Consider the following 23,461-nt stretch of genomic DNA (forward strand, 5'->3'; position numbering starts at 1 on the left):
AAAATAACTTGGATTTTTAGAGATTTTATAAAAATCATTTTCAAAATTTGTGAACAAAATATCTTTTAAAAGAAAATTTTTCCAAGGCTTAGAATATTCCTTATAAATCAAAAATAAAGGAAATAATTAAACTTTTGCTTTGAAAAATCATATACTACACATAACAATTTTATAATGCAGAAATTTTCACTCACACACACGTACAATCAGTGAACATATTTTTATTCGGCTTTAATATTATACCAAATCCACAAATAATATTACATGAAAATGCCGGTCGTAACACCTGGATTTTCTCAACCAATCGTTATTTCTCTTTGCACATCTTCACTGCCTTTACTATCAAAGTCATATCAGCAACAACATGATTTTTACTCAATACCACTCAAAGTCATATCACCATCCTTGGGACCAAACTCTTGGATGAACTTGTATAAAGATATAACTTCACTGACAAGTGCATGCCACACATCTCGCCTGATTTCACCTCCCAAGTCAACAAATTCAAGAACCCATGTCCTCTACCTAATAAAGTGCAGAACGAAATATGAATTAGACGTCAAAAACTAAAAATAATAATAATTTGAAAATTAGTAACCAAAACTGAGATCTTATGACTCAGTAATTAATTTAGAAGAAGCTTACTCACTCCGAACCAGAAGTGACAGATATAGCAGAATCAAAAAATAAAAAACTCTACCGTACTAGGTATGTTAATTCTTAATCAGTATGGTGATACAAAAGTCAGTTGTTCTTATATTCTAAATCTTTTCCCGGTGGTTCTATTTGGAAGAGTATATTTGATTTTGCATACCCTAACTTACTACAATTTGTATCAAGGTAAAACTACTTTTGAATTTTTTTATAATGCATCCTGTAGCTTTACAAATCAGGTCCTATTGTGACTGATAGATTTTCTGTCCAACTGTCACCAATTACATGTAAAGTATCATTTCAAGGAATTCTATTTGTCGAACAAATAGCTACAGCCTATATGGAAGAGTATGCTCCAAAAAAAACACATCAGTCATCTCTTCCACAACCTTGCAGCACCTGAATTTTCTTCCTAGTTCTCTCTTGCAGAAGAGGCCTCACAACCTGAAAAGCTCAAAAATATTCACTTCTGATTTACTTCAGTTTATATTGTAGGCTTATAGAACTTGCATCTTATAAGGATTATTATCCAACTATGAAACTGATAATTTCTTTAAGTTAACAATACATCTGAATCGACGCCATAATGCACAGAAAATAAAGTTTTTTTCTTTTTATTAATATGAAGTCATGGCCATATAGAGTTGTGCTTCTAATACGCTATCCTCTACTTTGAATGATGATATAAATAATAAAACTAGATATATATACGTATAGTCAAATTTTATTAAGTTTCTGTTTTGAAGATATCAAAGATAAACGACAATGCTCTTATTGTAGAAAGTTTAAGGAATCTGTTATTCTGTTAATATAATAAAATCATATTGATGTAACCTAACAAAGTATATCATCTGAAGGTACCTTGATCTGGTTCAGCGCTGAAAGCTTTAGACCAGTCATATCCAATATTTTCACGTATGTGTTGATATGTCCGTCGTACTTCCTTGTAGCAGAAGGCTGAAGCAAAACAAGTTCAATTACAAGGATATAGATGTGTGTGTGTGCAACATAAATAGTCAGAATTAACAAAAAAAAATCAGAACGATACTTACCAATAACACACGATCTCGATACTCATTCATTTGGATGTGCGACTGGACGTAGTAGTGAATCTATAATTAACAACATAATGTATTAATGCAATAAGTAATTATTTCCACTACAGCTACAAGAAGATAAAAGTGATATTACCAACACCTATGCCTTTTCACCTTTCTTATCAAAAGCAGAAATAACATGAGCTATTATACTAAACATGTTACAACCGGCATTTCTGTGTAATGTTAATTGTAAATTTAGTACAACTTTAAAAGCCGAATGCCAATAAATGCAACTATTGTATGCTTGTGTGAATGAGAAATCTGCGTCTTAAATTTTCGTTATGTGGTATATGAATTTTCAAAGCAAAAGTTTATTTATTTCTTTCATTTTTGATTTATAAGGAATATTTTAAACCTTGAATAAAATTCTCTTTAAAAGTTATTTTGTTCACAAATTTCAAAAGTAGTTTTATAAAATTTCTAAAAATCCAAATTATTTTATGGTATATATTTTATAATTTTTGAACTTGTGTTTTATTTTACAAAAATAAATCTTTATAAATGTTAATTGTTATAATTAGCAAATTACATAGTTGTCCTTGCATGCAAATCCTTTCTATTCAATCCAAAAGGGCTAAAGAGACAATTACCACCCTACTAACTGAAAGGAATATGTCCTAAGTCCAATCGTGTATTAGGATTTGTGAATAACTTTTATGTAATTTGTTTTGATTTCATTGATATTAATAAAAGACTTGTTTTATTTTTATTACGGGCTTTATCTATTTAAGTGTTTAAATAAGATATACCATAGTTTAGAGTAAAGCTTTTTATGGATTATGATGAGATCATAATAGTGAGACCTAAAAAGATGATAACTCTAAACTTAAATAGTTCCTGGTCATAGGATTACTAACTGGTAATTAATAATCCACAAAGATCGGTACATACTATGCTTGCTTCATTATGAAGGATGTCTGTTCTCATAGACATTTGTGTGGTGACACTATAGCTAGTATGTAGGTGCTTATTATAGAATAAGTTCACTGAACATGACTCGCACAGCTGAACAACTGATGGAGTTCACTCACGTGTCAGCAGTTGTTCACATAGTGATAGTTGTACAAGTATCCTTAGACTTGAGGTCATCATAGTCATCTTGTGTACACTGAACTATGCTTTGGTTTAGTTCTTAGTCTCCAGAGACAATTATTAGGGCTCTTCTGGGTATAGGAATTTGTACACGAAGATAGTGTATGATCAATAAAGGATCTACCCCTTCCAGTGAAGGAAGCGAATGTTCAAGGCTGATCCACTTATGCTAGTTCAGGAATCTCTGGCCAGAGTAAATGAAATTAGAAAGAAGTTTCTAATTTGCATAAAACTAAGCATAGTAAATGGTAAGCAAGTGATTGAATTAGATAGGCTTGACACGAGATCCATGCCTTGTATTTAATCGGGACATTATAGGGTAGAAGGAGTTTATTGTACGGTAACTATTCACTAACAGGTTCTTGGTATTCTAAGCAGTGAATTCATATTATCCGGATAGTCGCGATATGTTGAGAATAATAAATGGGATAATAATAATAATATTTATGGAAAAATTTCAACTGAAAATTTTGCCTATAAATACACTATTATAGACCCTAATTTTATTCTAACCCACATAAAACCCGAAAACCCAAAAAGTTTGGAAAACCCAATTCTCTCCACCTCCTTCCTCCTCCTTAACATCGTTTTCTTGGTGGATACCGGTGGAGTGCTTCACACTTGAGGAGCAACTGCTAAGGATCTCTGATTGTTGTCTCCGAATTAATTTTAAAAGGTTAGATTCGATCCCTCGAATTTTTATTTACGATTTATATGCTTTTATTTGGATTTTGTATGTGTAAAAGTGTTTTGCCATGCCCCCGCTGCGTTTAAAATCCAACAATGGTATCAGAGCATAGGTTGTATGCATATAGATATGTGGTAAAAAATTCAGAATTTTATGTGCTTGTATGAATTAATTATGATTTTTACAAGTTATATCATGGTTTAATTTTGTCTGATGAGAAATCGTTTCTCAGAATAATTTTGAATGTTGATCTAGGTTCTACAAGTGTTGTAGATCGTTTGGGTATTTTTTTCATAATTTTAGGATGTATAGATTTTTTATTATGAATTTTTGAAGTTCTTACAATTATATTCATAATTAAATTAAGTCATATATATATATAAACAAATTGTTAGTATATATATATATTATGTATGTAAAGCTGTTGTTTGTCTGCTGTGGTTGTTTTTGCTGCCACGGAATTAAGAGTAGGACAGATAGACATGGCAGAGTTGTCAGGCGGCTGGCAGGCGAGGCGAACAGGAACCGGCGCATGCAGCGCACGCGGCAAGGCTATTGCGCATTCGTGTAATGCGTTACACCCTTTAATGGCTTAAAAGGGGTGTAACGCATCACCGGAATGCGTTACAGGGCTTGTAACGCGTTCCTATAATGCGTTACAGCCCGACTGTCCATATTAAAATTGATTTTCTGGGAGTTTCGTAACTCCGTTTTAGGCGTGCAATATACCGTTGGATTCATTTTTCCGAGAAGGATATAATGGAGTGATCAATTTTAGTTTATATAAAAGTTTTGAACTGTTTATATTTCCATGAAGTATTTTAAAGCTGTTTTTGACTGTTTTAATTGCTTTTAAATGCTTCATGTGATACATAGAGATGTATAATGCTTAGACTAATGTGCTGGATGATATAACATGCCTACCTTGATGTTTATTCATGTTGATATATGTGATATATGCTTAGTTTATCATGCGATGATAGATTTAGGTGAACTTAAATAAACATAAGGCGTTTGTTAGACAACCTAGCATAGTGAAATTGTTTCATAACCTTAATAATAATATTATGAATACAATCATGAGATTCTTGTGTTTATGAAACACGTAATTGAATATGAATTTTCGATATGAGAGAAAGGATGATTCTGTCAACAACAGATTTCTATCTGTAAGAAAGGGTTATTAAGTGACGCCTCTTGACAATGCTCCACCCGATCTGGGAATCATCTGATTATTGATTATTGATTTGAAATATTTAATTTAAAAGGAAGAATTTCATTATAATATGATTATGATTGTAACGTAATATAATCCCTCTAAAATTAAATAATATCAAGTAGTAATTGGCCAATGATACAACGGGCTTGTGTCGGTCATAGCCTTCCAACATGATAGAAAAGTAGTTCTTATTTTTGAATCATTGTCGGTTCGTGCTACAGCCGAGGGCTTTGATTTCGAAATAAGAAATACTTGTCTATTACATAGAGATGTGTACATTGAATAAGAATCTAAAGGTCGGTACGTGCTACAGCCGTGGGCCTTTGGGGACTGATTCAACTGTACGGAATGTTGGGTTAGACTTGACTTAGAATATTGAGTTTATCGTGCTACAGCCGAGACTCAATTATTCAAGAGGCTAAAGTTTGATTAGGGAATAACATGAGATGTAATTGACAAGAGTTGTCTGCCTATTGAACATTACATGGCGGTTCGTGCTACAGTCGGGGTCGTGTAATGGAATGTAGGATCCCTATTCCCACTAGCATTATGAATGCTTAATTTTTCACGTAGGGGGTTGAATAAATTAGATAAACTAGTGGGAGCCACTTATAAATAAAGACCCGATTCATATAGTGTTTTAAAATGAAATCGAATATTTGCTAAGTGTTGTTATGTGTTTATTATTTACAGATTTACTTTGTATGTTATGTCTTCTGCACTATCGCTCAGGAGCATACTGGATGCTCACAAATTGACTAGTCCTAATTATGCTGACTGGCTTCGAAACTTGAGGATTGTTCTCAGGATTTAGAAGCTGGAATACGTGATTGACTCACCTAAGCCTACTGAACCTGCTAGCGATGCGCATAATGATGAACATGTTGTGTATCATAAGTGGATAGATGATGCAAATGTTGCTCAATAAATCATGCTAGCTTCCATGAACATTGAGCTACAGAAGCAACATGAGCATATGGATGCTCACACTATCCTCATGCATCTATAAGAGTTGTATGATGTGGCAGGGAGGACAGCTCGATATGAGATATCGAAGGAGCTGTTCGGATGTAGGATGTCTGAGGGATCATCTGTAAATGACCATGTACTTAAGATGATCAATTTGATTGAACGTCTTGGACAACTTAGTTTTGCCATGGATGGGGAGCTGAGCCAAGACCTGGTCTTGCAATCGCTTCCGAGTTCGTTCTCGCAGTTTGTTGTGAACTTTCACATGAATAAGTTGGATGTCAGCCTGCCTGAACTCCATAACATGTTGAAGACTGCGGAATCGAATTTTCCCCTTAAGAAGAGTTCTGTTCTTCTAATTGGTGAAGGTTCCAATCCTAAGAAAAGGAAGAGGAACTCTTCCAAGAAGAAGAAAGTAGGTGAGAAAATGCTGGTTCCACCAAAAGCTGAAGACCCCAAGAGCAAAGTTGTTTGCTTTCACTGTAACAAGGTGGGGCACTGGAAGAGGAACTACAAGGTTTACCTTGCAGAATTGAAGAAGAAGAAGGGTAGTGAGACTACCGCTTCTGATTCAGGTATGTTCATGATAGAAGTGAATATGTCATTTCTACTTGGGTATTAGATACCGCCTGTGGTTCTCATATCTGCAATTTGTTGCAGGGACCAAGGAGAAGTAGGACTCTTGAGGAAGAGGAGGTGATTCTACTGATGGAAATGGAGCAAGAGTTGCTGCTGTAGATGTAGAATCATTTCATTTACATAGGCCTACGGGCAAGACTATTGTTTGAAATAATTGTTATTTTGTTCCCTCGATTGTGAGGAATATTATTCCCATGTTAGACTTGGCTGGATTTTCATTTATTATTGAGAATAATAAATGTTCTATTCTTAGAGATAATATTCTTTATGGACGTGGTGCTTTAAATAATGGTCTGTATGTATGTGACATAATTTATTTCAGATTGAACAAACTAATAAAAGAAAAGGGATGATGAAAATCTCACTTCGTTGTGGCACTGCAGTCTCCATTTAGTAGACATGGAGAGAGGGCTGCAAATTTGCTAGGAATGGTACACACAGATGTATGTGGACCAATGTCTACGCAAGCCGTGGGTGGATTTTCATACTTCATTACTTTCATAGATGATAGATCTGGATTCGGATATGTGTTTGATGAAACACAAGTCTGAGGCCTTTGAAAAGTTCAAAGAATATAAGTATGAAGTGGAGAAACAACCAAACATAGTATTATAATTCTTCGATTAGATCGAGGTGGTGAATACTTGAATGGAGAGTGTCTAGATTATCTCAAAGTAAATGGTATAGTCTCCTAGTGGACGCCTCTAGATTGGTATCTGAAAGGAGAAATCGAACTTTGTTAGACATAGTTCGGTCCATGATGAGCTATGCAAATCTTCCAGTATTCCTATGGGGTTATGCATTGGAAACCTCAGCATATTTACCGAATATGGTGCCTTCCAAAATCTGTTCCTCAAACTCCGTATGAGATATGGAAAGAAAGGAAACCGAGTCTTAAACACGTTAAGATTTGGGGATGTCCAGCTTATGTCAAGTAAGTTGACCCAGATAAGCTGGAATATCGATCCGTAAAATGTAGTTTTGTGGGATATCCTAAAGAGATTTTAGGGTATTACTTTTACACCGATCATCGGGTGTTTGTCTCCAAACATGCTACCTTCTTGGAAAAGGAGTTTATCCTGAAGGAAATAGTGGGAGCAAAATTGAACTTGATGAAGTTCAAGAAGCACAAACTACTACGGATCAAGTGGAAACACCTGTTCTGACTGAACAACCTTTTGTGGAACAGCCCATTCATAGATCAGGGAGAGTGTCTCGCCAACCTGAGAGGTAATATGGCCTTGTCATTGAGAATGACAATGAGTTGTCGATCATTGATGATGACGACCCTGTGACCTATAATGAGGCTATGAGTAGTGTTGACTCAGAGAAATGGCAAAGTGCCATGAAATCCGGAATGGAATCTATGTATACGGTATACGAAAGAATGATTAGAGCAGATGGCCAGGTGGAGACCTTTAAGGCCAGGCTTGTGGCAAAAGGATTCAAACAAAGGCAATGGATTGACTTTGATGAAACCTTTTACCTGTAGCCCTGTTAAAATCAGTTCGGATTTTGCTTGCGATTGCTGCTTACTACAACTATGAGATCTGGCAATAAGCCAGATGGTTTTATTTCCAAGAGAAATGAAAACCTAGTATGTAAGCTGCTGCGAACCATATGTGGTTTAAAGCAAGCTTCTCGTAGATGGAACATTCGTTTTGATGAGACAATCAAAGAGTTTGATTTTATCAAAAACGTAGATGAACCATGCGACTACAAAAGGGTTAGTGGGAGCGCGGTAACATTTCTTATATTGTATTGAATTAGAGTTGACACACATAACAACATAGCAGACCCACTCACAAAGCTACTTTATGAAAGTCACTTTGATCGTCAAGATGGGTATTAGATACCAGAGTGATTGGCTTTAGTACAAGTGGGAGATTGAAAGGAATATGTCCTAAGTCCAATCGTGTATTAGGATTTAGGAATAACTTTTATGTAATCTGTTTTGATTTCATTGATATTAATAAAAGACTTGTTTTGTTTTTATTACGGGCTTTATCTATTTAAGTGTTTAAATAAGATATACCATAGTTTAGAGTAAAGCTTTTTATGGATTATGATGAGATCATAATAGTGAGACCTAAAAAGATGATAACTCTAAACTTAAATAGTTCCTGGTCATAGGATTACTAACTGGTAATTAATAATCCGCAAAGATCGGTACATACTATGCTTGCTTCATTATGAAGGATGTCTGTTCTCATAGACATTTGTGTGGTGACACTATAGCTAGTATGTAGGTGCTTATTATAGAATAAGTTCACTGAACATGACTCGCACAGCTGAACAACTGATGGAGTTCACTCACGTGTCAGCAGTTGTTCACATAGTGATAGTTGTACAAGTATCCTTAGACTTGAGGTCATCATAGTCATCTTATGTACACTGAACTATGCTATGGTTTAGTTCTTAGTCTCCAGGGACAATTATTAGGGCTCTTCTGGGTATAGGAATTTGTACACGAAGATAGTGTATGATCAATAAAGGATCTATCCCTTCCAGTGAAGGAAGCGAATGTTCAAGGCTGATCCACTTATGCTAGTTCAGGAATCTCTGGCCAGAGTAAATGAAATTAGAAAGGAGTTTCTAATTTGCATAGAACTAAGCATAGTAAATGGTAAGCAAGTGATTGAATTAGATAGGCTTGACACGAGATCCATGCCTTGTATTTAATCAGGACATTGTAGGGTAGAAGGAGTTTATTGTACGGTAACTATTCACTGACAGGTTCTTGGTATTCTAAGCAGTGAATTCATATTATCCGGATAGTCGCGATATGTTGGGAAGCATCACTCACGATGTAGAATAAATGTGATTAATTAATTAATCATATTTAATAAATTAGATAATTTATATAAATAATGATAAAATAGTTTTATTATTATTTATTTCTACTACCGGCTTAATATTGAACCTACAGGGTCACACCATAAAAAGAGAATGATTTAATGGTGGAGGAATTAATTAATAATGGCTAATAATTATTTATTTATGAAATAAATAATTAATTGGCAAATTTAATAATTGATTAAATGAGATTTAATTGATTATAAATTAATTAAGAAAAGTTCTTAATATTATTAATTAAAGGATTTAATTTTTGGAAATTAAATCAAGAGAGAAAATTATTTCTAAAGTGTTTAGAAAAAGGATTAATGATTAAAAGGTGTTTTAATTATTAATGAGAATAATAAATGGGATAATAATAATAATATTTATGGAAAAATTTCAGCTGAAAATTTTGCCTATAAATACACTATTATAGACCCTAATTTTATTCTAACCCACATAAAACCCGAAAACCCAAAAAGTTTGGAAAACCCAATTCTCTCCACCTCCTTCCTCCTCCTTAACATCGTTTTCTTGGTGGATACCGGTGGAGTGCTTCACACTTGAGGAGCAACTGCTAAGGATCTCTGATCGTTGTCTCCGAATTAATTTTAAAAGGTTAGATTCGATCCCTCGAATTTTTATTCATGATTTATATGCTTTTATTTGGATTTTGTATGTGTAAAAGTGTTTTGCTATGCCCCTGCTGCATTTAAAATCCAACACTAACTCCTATTTTTCTAGCCAAATTCCTCCTTTACCCTTGCATGCGAAATGATCCAAGTATAAGTGGAAAGGTAGTCATGTCAATTCCTATTCCCACTCACATTTGTCAAAACAAAAATCATAAAACAAGTAAAAGACATGATCATTTCACACATCACCCACACCACACTCTTTCTTCTCTCCCTCCTCTCTCTCACTCTCGGCTCCTACCCCCTCACTCTCGGCTTTTCAGCCGAAACCACCCCCACCCCATTTTCTTTCTTTCTCAATCAAGTTCCCACCTCCTACACAAGTAAATGTTTCTTCCCATACCATGATCACATATATTTCAAAGAGTTTTGAGTAGAACGTTTAAGTTTTAAGGTTGCATGTTAAGGTTTTAGTTGAAACTCAAAGTACAACCTTGATTCTTGTGAGTTTAAGGTTGTTTTTGAGAAGACTACAAGGAATGGTGAAGTGCCAAGTCTTGAGAAGGAAACTATTGATGTTAAATGGCCATTCCCTTCCATTTCATTCGGCCATGACCATAGGGGAGCCGAATGAATGGTTCTTGAGACCATTCTTGTTGCTTTGTTCAATATTTGCATGTTTATGTGATAATGGCTTGAATTTTGTAGTAAAAAATTGATGAAACTCCTTGCATGCTAAGTGATCATCTAGATATAGCTCATGCTAGGTTTGAATGTAAATTTCTTGGTATAACATATTTAGAAAACATGTTGTTTGGCTTGCAAACCTCGAAGACATGCATGCATGTGGATTTCACTTAGAATGCTCTAAGATTTTGATCATTTGGAAAGATTTTATTAGTAAGCTTTAATTTCAGTAGGAATAATGTGTTAATATTGATTAATGCTTCTTGAAGCATGGTAATAAGTCGTGTATTTCTTTTATAAAATGCATAACTTGTTGTTTCAAAAACTTGATGATTTGTGAGTTGTGAAATGTGGTTTCTTTTGTTTTGCCATGATTGCACCTTAGGTAAGGATGATCTCCACCAAGATTATTTTGGATATAAGGGAGTTAGTTTAGTAGATCACCATGTTTAAGTCTTGGTTTGGGTATTGGGTTGTTGGTGGTTGAGTTTGTCAAGTCAAAACCTTGGAGAAAGGAGAGTTATAATTTCTGCTGAAAATCAGTTTAGTACCCAAAGGTTTAGAGTGAGTTTTGACCATGTCATTGATGTGCACTTTGAGACCCAAGCCACCAGAAGTTAGTATTGAGAGTATATAAAAGGTTTTAGGTGTTGGTTGGAGGTTTGCATTCATTTGGTTAGGTGCACAAGTAGAATAACAAAATCTGTCCAGCAGGGGACAGTTTTGTTGCAACTTAGAAATAGGGAGATTTGACCATGTCATGTGTAAGCCCTCATTAGGCCCTGTTGGGCCTTAGTTAGAGGGAGTGTCAGAGAAGTTCTTCCAACCATATTTCATAGTATATGAGTTAGAACCCTGTGTCACAAGTTAATTCAAGTTAGGGTGTTTTCTGCAAAGGAAAATAGGGGAACCATGGACTTTGAGCTTAGGCCCAAGGCCCAAGCCAGGCCCTTGAGCCACATCAAGTTTGGGAGATGCCCTTAGGTCAGGAGAGTCTTGTGTAAGAGTTTTGAAGGAAAAACTATAGCTTAAGGGTGTCAAATGCACTCAAGAAACCATAGATGTCATTTGGAAATTTGCACCAGTGAACACTTTCACTCATCACATAGTTTTAGAACACTTAGGAGTGAGGTCTTGGTTAACCACCATAGTTGTAAGATAGTATAAGGTAATTAGAATAAAAGGCACAAGTGAGGGTCAATAGGTCTTGGATAGTTTAGTAAAGGCACATCGAGTTAGGAAGCCAAAATTAGAAGACTTTGTCTAGTTTAGCGACCAAGTGACTTAAGTTGGGGGATCGAGATCATCCAAGCCTAGTGTTGCATTATGGTGTATATGGTGTTATTTGGTATTAATATATGATATGTGATTATGTGGCTATGTGTGTGCAATTATAAATTAAAGGTGAATATAAATTAAGTGCATATAGGCCTAAGTGACATCCGTGTTTAAATTCGGGTTGTAAATAGGTTAAGTTGGTGAGAATATATTATAATGAGGATTATTATTATTTATGTAGGATCTCGAGACGAGGGAAAACTTGCCATAAAGGTCGAGTGAAGCTCCTGTTGCTCCTACCAGTCAGACCAGACCAGCCTTTCTCAAGGCAAGTGATTCAACTTGTCCTTCATATTTACTGCTAATAGTTCATACATTGCTGCAACTATCCTGTGTCATTTGATATATTAAATCAAGCGTATCTTATGTTTATCTTTGAATTATATAAAAATGCCATGAACCCTCGAGTACGTATTGCAAAGTGGTCTTATCATGATAGTATATTAAAGTAATTCGAATGCTAGGATAAAAGAAAGGGTAGTTATAACTCTTGGTTGATTCTCTTGATTAACATGCTGATGATTCCTAAGTATAGATATCTCATCCTGATACTTGAACCCCTATAGAACATTATCTTGAACCCTAAAAACCAGATACTTATCAAAGTGATTCCTCATTGATTGATACCCCTCTTTCTTATCCTGAAGCTTGACAATTCTGATATATCCTGAGTTAAAGATCATTTATGCATACCTTAACACCCTTAGTATTCATGAAGCTTATCTTCTTGATGATCCAGCACTTGAACCTTGATGAGAAACCATTGCTTAAAGCCCAATTTGGCATTACCCTTTATAATATCCAATAGCCTCATTAAATCCCCTTGTCCAATCTTTGATATATGAAAACCATTCAGTTACTTTAATAGAGTATAGTTTTGTGAATCATGGCCCTGAGATTCAGTACCATATTTCCCGTGTTTCGAGTTGATCTATAATCCCTTGATAAAAAAAGGTTTACTGTAAAAGAGATTTTGTTATAAATCGGTATCAGTTTTTCAAATAAATAAAATGTGGGTTTTCAATCCCAAAGGGGGATAAATGTTTTTTTTGAATAGTGGATCTGGACTGAGACGCGAGTCCTTTCCACACTTATATTAGGCTTAAAAGTTGCCTAGGGATCCCATTAATGTTTTAGAACCCAGCGAGGTTCGGGATTACTTCGCGGCTGATCACCGGCTGTAATCCGTAGCGTCATAAAATAATTTTGATTAAGATATGATTTCTTTTAAAATTGTTTTGATACCAACAAAAAGATGCCATCACCCAAAGTTTTATCTCTCATTATCATTGGTCATGTCCTCCCATTGACATTCTTTAATATATATCTCTTGATTTATGGTTTGTATCGTATTATTTAGCACTTGTTGAGCATTTGGCTCACTCCTTGCTTTACCCTGATATTACAGCTAGAAGCTATGGTTAGATTCAAGCAGACTGCCCGTAAGACCTGTGATGCTGATGCCTATGTTCGAGCTCAGGTATAATAAGTGATAGTAGTTTGTGTGAGGACTCAATATTTAAAATCAGTTGTAATAGATGGTAGTGTTGGGCTGTTCCAAACCCTAAACTGTAAGATCTTCGATTTGGGTATGTTTATTTATTATTAAATGTTGTAATAGTTATATTTAATTTGCTGTTTAAGTTGGGGTGTGACAGGTTTTGGTATCAGAGCTACGGTTTAGAGTCCCTGGACAGCCCAAATAGGTTAAAGGGTATATGTGTAGGTTATAGATAATATGCGAGAGAGTAGGTTAAGTAAGTTTATTATTAATACTCCTCTTATTGGTTTGTCAGCAAAGGGCGCATTCCTCGTCATCCTCTGGTCCGGATGACACTATTGCTTTCACCGTGTATGCTGAGTTGAGGCGCGAGTTTGACATGCTTCAGGGAAAGTACGACCGACTGATAGACTGACTAAAGAATGTGTACCCGGACAACCGAAACTACGAAGGGAAGCCCAAGGAGCAGATGACTGCGAGACTTGAGACCTTGGTTCAGTACGTCAACACTAAGCTTGAGGAGATGCCACCGCACCGGGACCGCACCAGCCAGTATGTCATTCAGATGGTGGCGGATGAGCTCCAAAGCATTGTGAAGACGCTTCGAGAGGAAAAGACTACCAAGCCCCGTTCAGATGGAGTGGAGCCTTAGTTCTTTCCATTTACCTTTCATGTTATTTTACTATCAGACTCCGTAGAATTCCCCAGTTGTTTCCGTTATTTCCTTTAAATAAGCCTATTGATCCTAGAATCAGACTTTGTTCTAATCCCATGTATTGTGACCTTTAAATTTCAATAATCATGCTCTATTGTTCCAATTGCTCTCAACTGTTATTATACGCTTTTATATGCATCATCATATCTGCTTAATTCGAAACCTGACCTCACATGTAAATAAGAATGCCATGCGATACCCTCGAATTGTTTTATTATTCATATCTGTTTTGACATAACTCTTATTTAAGGATCATGCCTCCCAAAAAGAAGAACCCAACAACCACATCCACCACAGACCCAAATATTCTTCGACTACTGGAAACTTTGCAACAGCAAACCAATGCTATAGCCCAACAACAACTAACTCTTCAATAGCGAATTGAAAACCAAGATAACCGTGAACCACACCAACCACCTGAACCACCAGTACCACCTAGACAAATTGTCACTTTCAAGGCTTTTCAGAATGTGAATCCACCTGTATTTCATGATACCACTGATCCAGTAATAGCTAACACATGGATCAAGGAGATGGAAAGGGCTTTTGAGTTGGTACAGTTAGGAGACGATTAGAAGACGCCGTATGCTACTTACTTCTTGAAGGGCGAAGTCATCTATTGGTGGGAATCAGTAAAAGCTATGGTAGCAACTCAACAGGTTTCTTAGGAGAGATTTAAGAAGTTATTTCTGGACAAGTATTACCCTAAGTACATGCAGAATCAGATGGAGCTTAAATTTTTGGAGCTGAAGCAAGGGAACATGACTGTACTGGAGTATGAGAAGAAGTTCACTGAGTTGTCAAGGTTTGTGACAAAGTATACCAGCACCGAGGAGGAAAAAGCGAAGAAATTTCAGCTAGGATTGGAGCCTTGGATCAGAGATAGAGTGGCTATGTTTGAGCTTGAAACTTATGCGGGAGTAGTTCAGAAAGCTGCTCTGATTGAGAATAATGGGATGCAGTCAAGGAAGAAGAGGGATAACAAGAAGAGGAAGGTTCCATTTTATGGAGAAAAGTCTGAAGCGGGAAGTTCACAAGATCGGAATGTAAAGAGGATCAGATTCCAGAAGGGCGGAAATTTTCAAAAGAAGGGAAATTTGGGTAAAAGGCAAGAATCAAAGGGGAACAACCAGGCAAGCCAAGGACAAGTTGGAGAAAACAGATTCTAGAGACCCGAATGCAAGCACTGTGGAAGAAGGCACCCCGGAGTGTGTAATAAGTTGAGCATGATATGCTATAGGTGCAATCAGAAGGGACATTTGGCGAATGAGTGCAAGATGCTGAAGTCAGGAGTTACGTGCTACAAGTGTGGGAAAACTGGACACATAGCTAGGGAGTGCAAGGAAACCGGACCAGTCAAAGCTCTGATGAATGTGGCAAACACCAGTGCGAGCGTGCCAGTTGAGGTATTGGCATTACCTCCACCACCTACACCAACCCCGCAAGCAACAACAAGGACATTTGATCTGAAGATGAAGGATGCTGTTCAGAATTCTGAGGTGATAGCAGGTACACTTTTACTCAATAATGTCAAAGCTAAAGTATTGATTGATTTGGGAGCAACAAGATCTTTCATATCAGAAACTTTTGTTAATAAGCTTCAATATGATAAAATGATTATGAGCGAGGTAGTAAATGTGGTAATTGCGAACCAAGAGAAGATTCCTGTGAATCAATTCTGTCTGAAGTGTGAGATTGATATTTCGGGGTATAAGTTTTCAGCCGACTTGATACTCTTTAAGTTGGGAGAGTTTGATATAATTTTAGGCATGGATTGGTTAGGAGAAAATAACGCTCAGATTAATTGTAAGACCAAGAAAGTGTATTTAAAGGCGAAGAGTGGAGAGAAGGTAGTATTTAAGGGGCAGAGGCAAGAATAACTATTTCTCACAATCGTTCAGGCTAAGAAGCTACTTAGAAAAGGTTGTGAGTCGTTCCTAGCGTATGTAGTGGATTCAGAAAAGGGCAACCCCAACATAGAAGATATCCCTGTAGTTAACGAGTTTCCCGATGTGTTTCCAGACGAACTACCAGGCTTACCACCAGATCGACAAATCGAGTTCGAGATCAAGCTTGCTCCAGGCACGGAACTAGTTTGAAAGGCCCCATATAGGATGACACCAGCAAAAATGAAAGAGTTGGCGAGCCAGCTACAAGAATTGTTAGATAAAGGAGTGATACGGCCAAGTACGTCGCCATGGGGAGCACATGTTCTGTTTGTCAAGAAGAAAGATGAGAGTATGCGACTATGCATAGATTATCGAGAGTTGAATAAGGTAACGATCAAGAACCGCTACCCGCTACCAAGAATAGATGACCTTTTTGATCAGCTGAAAGGAGCAAAGTGCTTTTCAAAGATTGACTTGAGATCGGGATACCATCAATTAAAGATCAAAGAAGAAGATATTCCCAAGACAGCATTTAGGACCAGATATAGGCATTATGAATTCCTAGTAATGCCGTTTGGATTGACCAACGCCCCGGCCGCATTTATGGATCTGATGAATCGAGTATTTAAGAAGTATTTGGACAAGTTTGTCGTGGTATTCATTGATGACATCCTTATTTATTCTAAGTCGGAAGAAGAACATAAAGAACACCTCTGGATAGCATTGGAAATACTTCGTCAAGAGAAGTTGTATGCCAAGTTTACCAAATGTGAGTTTTGGTTAAAGGAAGTTCAATTTTTGGGGCATGTCATTGGAAATGAAGGAGTTAAAGTGGATCCGGCAAAGATTGAGGCAGTTATGAGTTGGGAGAGGCAAAAGACTCATACGGAAGTGCGTAGTTTTCTAGGGTTGGCAGGATACTATAGAAGGTTCGTCAAGGATTTTTCGAAAGTCGCCACGCCATTGACCAAGTTAACCAGAAAGAATCAAAAGTTTGAATGGAGTGCAGAATGTGAGGATAGCTTTCAAGAGTTGAAGCAGAGATTGGTAATAGCTCCGGTGTTAGTACTTCCAGATGACCAAGGAAACTTTGTGATATTCAGCGACGCTTCACATAAGGGATTGGGTTGTGTGTTAATGCAACACAGTAAGGTAATCGCGTATGCGTCAAGACAGTTGAAACCGCATGAGTTGAAGTACCCGACGCATGAATTGGAACTAGCCGCCATCGTGTTCGCACTTAAGATTTGGAGACATTACCTCTACGGAGAAAATTATGAAATCTACACGGATCACAAGAGTTTAAAGTACATTTTCACTCAGAAGGAGCTCAATATGAGGCAGAGGAGATGGATGGAATTGATCAAGGACTATGACTGTTCGATAAATTACCATCCTGGAAAGGCGAATGTTGTAACCGATGCTCTAAGTAGGAAGGAGAGACTGAATATGATGACAACATCAAAGGAATTATCTGAAGAAATCAAGAGATTTGAACTGGAACTTTGTGATTGTGGAAAAGTTGAAGAAGTTTGTCGTTCAATGACTTTTCAGCCAACACTAGTGGAAAAGATAAGGAAATGTCAAGAAGAAGTAATGGAGAAATAGAAGAATCGGTTATCTGGAGAGGAGATTAATACTCAAAGGGATGAGCAAGGGATATTAAGGTTTTCTTCCAGAATATGGATTCCTCATGTACTTGAAATAAAGAATGAGATCCTACACGAAGCCCACAATTTGAAATTTTCAATCCACCCGGGAAGTACCAAGATGTATCGGGACTTAAAGAAACACTTTTGGTGGCTAAATATGAAGCGAGACGTAGCGGAATGGGTTACGAAGTGTTATACTTGTCAGAAAGTGAAGGCAGAACATCAACGACCAAGCGGATTAATTCAGCCCCTAAAGATTCCAGAATGGAAATGGGAAAATATCGCTATGGACTTTATAGTAGGACTACTGCGAACGAAATCCGGGCATGACGCTATATGGGTTATAGTTGACCGTCTTACAAAGTCAGCGCATTTCCTTCCAATTAACGAGAAGTCGTCATTAGACAAATTGGTTCATCTGTATGTGCGCGAAATCGTACTAAGGCATGGAGTACCTGTATCAATAGTTTCAAACAGAGATCCCCGATTTAACTCGAGATTTTGGAAGCAATTTCAAGAATGTCTTGGCACGAAATTGAATATGAGCACGGCGTACCACCCGCAGACTGATGGACAAAGCGAAAGGACAATTCAAATAGTCGAAGACATGTTGCGCAGTTGTGCAATCGATTTTGCAGGAAGTTGGGATGACCACTTGCCGTTGATTGAATTCTCTTACAACAATAGCTATCATTCCAGTATCGGCATGCCACCATACGAAGCTTTGTATGGGCAAAAATGTAGATCACCAACAAGTTGGGATGAAGTAGGAGAATGAAGGATTCTTGGCTCGGAATTGGTACAACAATTGCATGACTCAGTCAAGTTAATTCAGAAAAGGCTACTTGCTGCTCAAGATAGACAGATGAAGTATGCGGATCCGGCACGTAAGGATGTTCAATTCCAAATTGGCGAAGATGTTTTGTTGAAGGTGTCACCTAGAAAAGGGTTGTCTAGATTTGGCAAGAAAGGGAAGTTAGCACCTAGATACATAGGTCCTTTTGAAATTTTGAGTCAAGTAGGGAAGGTGGCCTACGAGTTGGCCTTACCACCTCAGTATCAGCACGTGCATAATGTGTTCCATGTGTCATTGCTTAAGAAGTACAATCCTGACGCTAGCCATATAATAGAATATGAACCAGTAGAAATTCAGGCAGACCTGTCATTTGTGGAGCAACCGGTCAAAATACTCGACTGTCAAGAGAAGAGTCTTAGAAATAAGTCAGTAAAGTTAGTAAAAGTACATTGGAGGAACCCTAAGGTCGAAGAATCGACTTGGGAGTTAGAGTCTGATATGCGTTCCAGGGATCCTCATCTGTTCTCTTAGATTCTGGGGACAGAATCCCTTAAGGGGGAGAGGATGTTACAGCCGGCCTTTCTGTGTAATATTAATTGTAAATTTAGTACAACTTTAAAAGCCGAATGCCAATATATGCAACTATTGTATGCTTGTGTGAATGAGAACTCTGCGTCTTAAATTTTCGTTATGTGGTATATGAATTTTCAAAGCAAAAGTTTATTTATTTCTTTCATTTTTGATTTATAAGGAATATTTTAAACCTTGAATAAAATTCTCTTTAAAAGTTATTTTGTTCACAAATTTCAAAAGTAGTTTTATAAAATTTCTAAAAATCCAAATTATTTTATGGTATAAATTTTGTAATTTTTGAACTTGTGTTTTATTTTACAAAAATAAATCTTTATAAATGTTAATTGTTATAATTAGCAAATTACATAGTTGTCCTTCCATGCAAATCCTTTCTATTCAATCCAAAAGGGCTAAAGAGATAATTACCACCCCACTAACTCTTATTTTTCTAGCCAAATTCCTCCTTTACCCTTGCATGCAAAATGATCCAAGTATAAGTGGAAGGGTAGTCATGTCAATTCCTATTCCCACTCACATTTGTCAAAAAAAAACCATAAAACAAGTAAAAGACATGATCATTTCACACATCACCCACACCACACTCTTTCTTCTCTCCCTCCTCTCTCTCACTCTCGGCTCCTACCCCCTCACTCTCGGCTTTTCAGCCGAAACCACCCCCTCCCCATTTTCTTTCTTTCTCAATCAAGTTCCCACCTCCTACACAAGTAAATGTTACTTCCCATACCATGATCACATATATTTCAAAGAGTTTTGAGTAGAAAGTTTAAGGTTTAAGGTTGCATGTTAAGGTTTTTGTTGAAACTCAAAGTACAACCTTGATTCTTGTGAGTTTAAGGTTATTTTTGAGAGGACTACAAGGAATGGTGAAGTGCCAAGTCTTGAGAAGGAAACTCTTGATGTTAAATGGCCATTCCCTTCCATTTCATTCGGCCATGACCATAGGGGAGCTGAATGAATGGTTCTTGAGACCATTCTTGTTGCTTTGTTCAATATTTGCATGTTTATGTGATAATGACTTGAATTTTGTAGTAAATATTTGACGAAACTCCTTGCATGCTAAGTGATAATCTAGATATAGCTCATGCTAGGCTTGCATGTAAATTTCTTGGTAAAACATATTTAGAAAACATGTTGTTTGGCTTGCAAAACTCAAAGACATGCACGCATGTGGATTTCACTTAGAATGTTATAAGATTTTGATCATTTGGAAAGATTTTATTAGTAAGCTTTAATTTCAGTAGGAATAATGTGTTAATATTGATTAATGCTTCTTGATGCATGGTAATAAGTCGTGTATATCTTTTATAAAATGCATAACTTGTTGTTTCAAAAACTTGATGATTTATGAGTTGTGAAATGTGGTTTCTTTTGTTTTGCCATTATTGCACCTTAGGTAAGAATGATCTCCACCAAGATTATTTTGAGTATAAGGGAGTTAGTTTAGTATATCACCATGTTTAAGTCTTGGTTTGGGTATTGGGTTGTTGGTGGTTGAGTTTGTCAAGTCAAAACCTTGGAGAAAGGAGAGTTATAATTTCTGCAGAAAATCAGTTTAGTACCCTGAGGTTTAGAGTGAGTTTTGACCATGTCATTGATGTGCACTTTGAGGCCCAAGCCACCAGAAGTTATTATTGGGAGTATATAAAAGGTTTTAAATGTTGGTTGGAGGTTTGCATGTCATTTGGTTAGGTGCACAAGTAGAATAACAAAATATGTCCAGCAGGGGACAGTTTTGTTGCAACATCGAAATAGGGAGATTTGACCATGTCATGGGTAGGCCCTCATTAGGCCCTGTTGGGCCTTAGTTAGAGGGAGTGGAAGAGAAGTTTTTCCAACCATAGTTCATAGAATATGAGTTAGAACCATGTGTCACAAGTTAATTCAAGTTAGGCTGTTTTCTGCCCAGGAAAACAGGGGAACCATGGACTTTGAGCTTAGGCCCAAGAAGGTCCAAGCCAGGCCCTTGAGCCACATCAAGTTTGGGAGATGCCCTTAGGTCAGGAGAGTCTTGTGTAAGAGTTTTGAAGAAAAACCTATAGTTTAAGGGTGTCAAATGCACTCAAGAAACCATAGATGTCATTCTGAAATTTGCACCAGTGAACACTTTCACTCATCACATAGTTTTAGAACACTTAGGAGTGAGGTCTTGGTTAACCACCATAGTTGTAAGATAGTATAAGGTCATTAGAATAAAAGGCACAAGTGAGGGTCAATAGGTCTTGGATAGTTTAGTAAAGGCACATCGAGTCATGAAGCCAAAATTAGAAGACTTTGTCTAGTTTAGCGACCAAGTGACTTAAGTTGGGGGATCGAGATCATCCAAGCCTAGTGTTGCATTATGGTGTATATGGTGTTATTTGGTATTAATATATGATATGTGATTATGTGGCTATGTGTGTGCAATTATAAATTAAAGGTGAATATAAATTAAGTGCATATAGGCCTAAGTATCATCCGTGTTTAAATTCGGGTTGTAAATAGGTTAAGTTGGTGAGAATATATTATAATTAGCATTATTATTATTTATGTAGGATCTCGAGATGAGGGAAAACTTGCCATAAAGGTCGAGTGAAGCTCCAGTTGCTCCTACCAGTCAGACCAGACCAGCCTTTCTCAAGGTAAGTGATTCAACTTGTCCTTCATATTTACTACTAATAGTTCATACATTGCTGCAACTATCCTGTGTCATTTGATATATTAAATTAAGTGTAATATCCCATATTTTCAATATTATTATTATTATTAATTGGAATTATTTATGTGACTTTAGGTGAATTTTAGTGAATTATCTGATAAGTGGAATTGATGTTTGGGTGTTTAGATGTGATATTATTTGAGTATTTGAATTATTATATATCCAGAATAAAATATAGATAATTGTGATATTTTTCTGGTAATTTTTGGACTGTTAGATTATTTTATATTAATTTATGAATTATTAATTATTTTCTGAATAATTACCAAAATTATTTTATAAAGCCGGGATTCGTCCAAATTCAATCATTTTTGCGTTTTTACAACCCGAAACTCTTCCGAAAACTCCTTCCTAACCTAATCGGGTAATTCCGGACATTTTCCGTGTTTTGACTTTTTCGATTCGGATTACGGTTTGACCCGTGCGCGGCCCGGCGCAATATTTTCGATACGATAGTTATTTCGGTAATCAATAAAACCCGTATTTTCGAGAGACGGGATATTTTTATATTATTCCCGTATATAATGTTTTATAAAAAGCTCGGTTTTGATAATTATCCAATTTTGGTATTGAATCAGATCGTTATTGCAGTTACTTAGCGGCTAAGCAACTAATTTAATGATCCAAAACGATCCAAAACGATCCAGAAAGATCCAATATTCCATAAATATAAATAGCCTATTTCTTATTTCGTTTATTCCGTTTATTCATTTGCAACCAGTTAAAACACCGTAAATACAGAGAAAAACCCGAGAAAACCGATACGTTCCCGAGAATCAAACACACGAACGAAGGCGTTATCGAACTCCGATTCGGACCTGCAGCATATCAAAACGAAGCTCTCGAAATCTTCTTTCTGAATCAATCATCAGTTTCCTTCCAGAAATCACAGTAATTTTCTTATTTAATTATTTATATTCGAATTATTTGATAATTAAATTACGAATTTTTGTTCTTGATGTTGTTGATGTGATTTGATGCTTCTATGTTGTAGAGCATATTTTTCTGGTCAATTTGGTATATTATACTTCAAAAATAGAGTTTGATATCATATAGAAATAAAGGTTTTAATTTCTGAAAATTTCTTGAATATGTGTTCTTGGTGTTCTTGAAGAGTTCTGATAATCAAAGTCAGTTTTGAAGGTGTTATTGAACACCAAATCACAAGTATGAATAACCAAAATGAATCACAGACCATTCTCTATCATTTTATATCATCAAATCGTACCAAAAGTTGTTAAATTGTAAAATCGATTTTTAGGGTAATATTCGAATTTTTGGGGGTTTATGATTTAGTGGTTTTTGATTGTTTGTGATGACCTGAGTAGATTATAAACGTTTCTAGCATTAATTTGAGCTCTTATTTGTTTGATTTGGTTGAAGAATCGCTAAAAACTGAAGTTTCCGATGAGTTCATCGGAAAATCGAAGCTTTTGGACGCCAAACTTGAATCAGGCGATGATTCTGAATTCTGGGTTGACATAGTTGCTTGTACTGCAATTTGGAATTGATTCGGTGTTGAAATCGATCAAAACAGACTCATGTGGATCCGTTCTGGGTATTACCGGAGTTTCGCCGAGGTCACCGGAAAACCTCGCCGGTTTCTGGGTTTTCCAGGAATCCGGCGGGTTGTTCTTGGCGACCCGGCCGGTTTCTTGGCAACCCGGAAGACGACCCAACCCTGACCCGGTTTTGATTCATTTGCCCCCAAATCAGTTCTCTAAAAACATGTTTCTGAATTTCTATTTTAAAAATAATTC

The 23,461-nt window shown here is 36.5% G+C and overlaps 1 protein-coding gene across 1 annotated transcript in view; it reads right to left on the bottom strand.

Annotated features, from left to right (window-relative positions):
- Positions 1–1,023: 1,023 nt before the first annotated feature.
- LOC141690558 (uncharacterized) overlaps positions 1,024–23,461 on the bottom strand; it is a 33,103-nt gene continuing 10,665 nt past the window's right edge. Inside the window, exons 4-6 of the mRNA XM_074495349.1 lie at positions 1,707–1,766; positions 1,516–1,611; positions 1,024–1,098 (exon numbers count right to left, since the gene is read on the bottom strand). Coding sequence (XP_074351450.1) covers positions 1,024–1,098; positions 1,516–1,611; positions 1,707–1,766 — 231 coding nt within the window. The remainder of the gene's footprint in view (positions 1,099–1,515; positions 1,612–1,706; positions 1,767–23,461) is intronic.

Source organism: Apium graveolens, chromosome 10 (assembly GCF_009905375.1).
Source record: "Apium graveolens cultivar Ventura chromosome 10, ASM990537v1, whole genome shotgun sequence".
In the NCBI taxonomy this organism is placed as follows: domain Eukaryota; kingdom Viridiplantae; phylum Streptophyta; class Magnoliopsida; order Apiales; family Apiaceae; genus Apium; species Apium graveolens.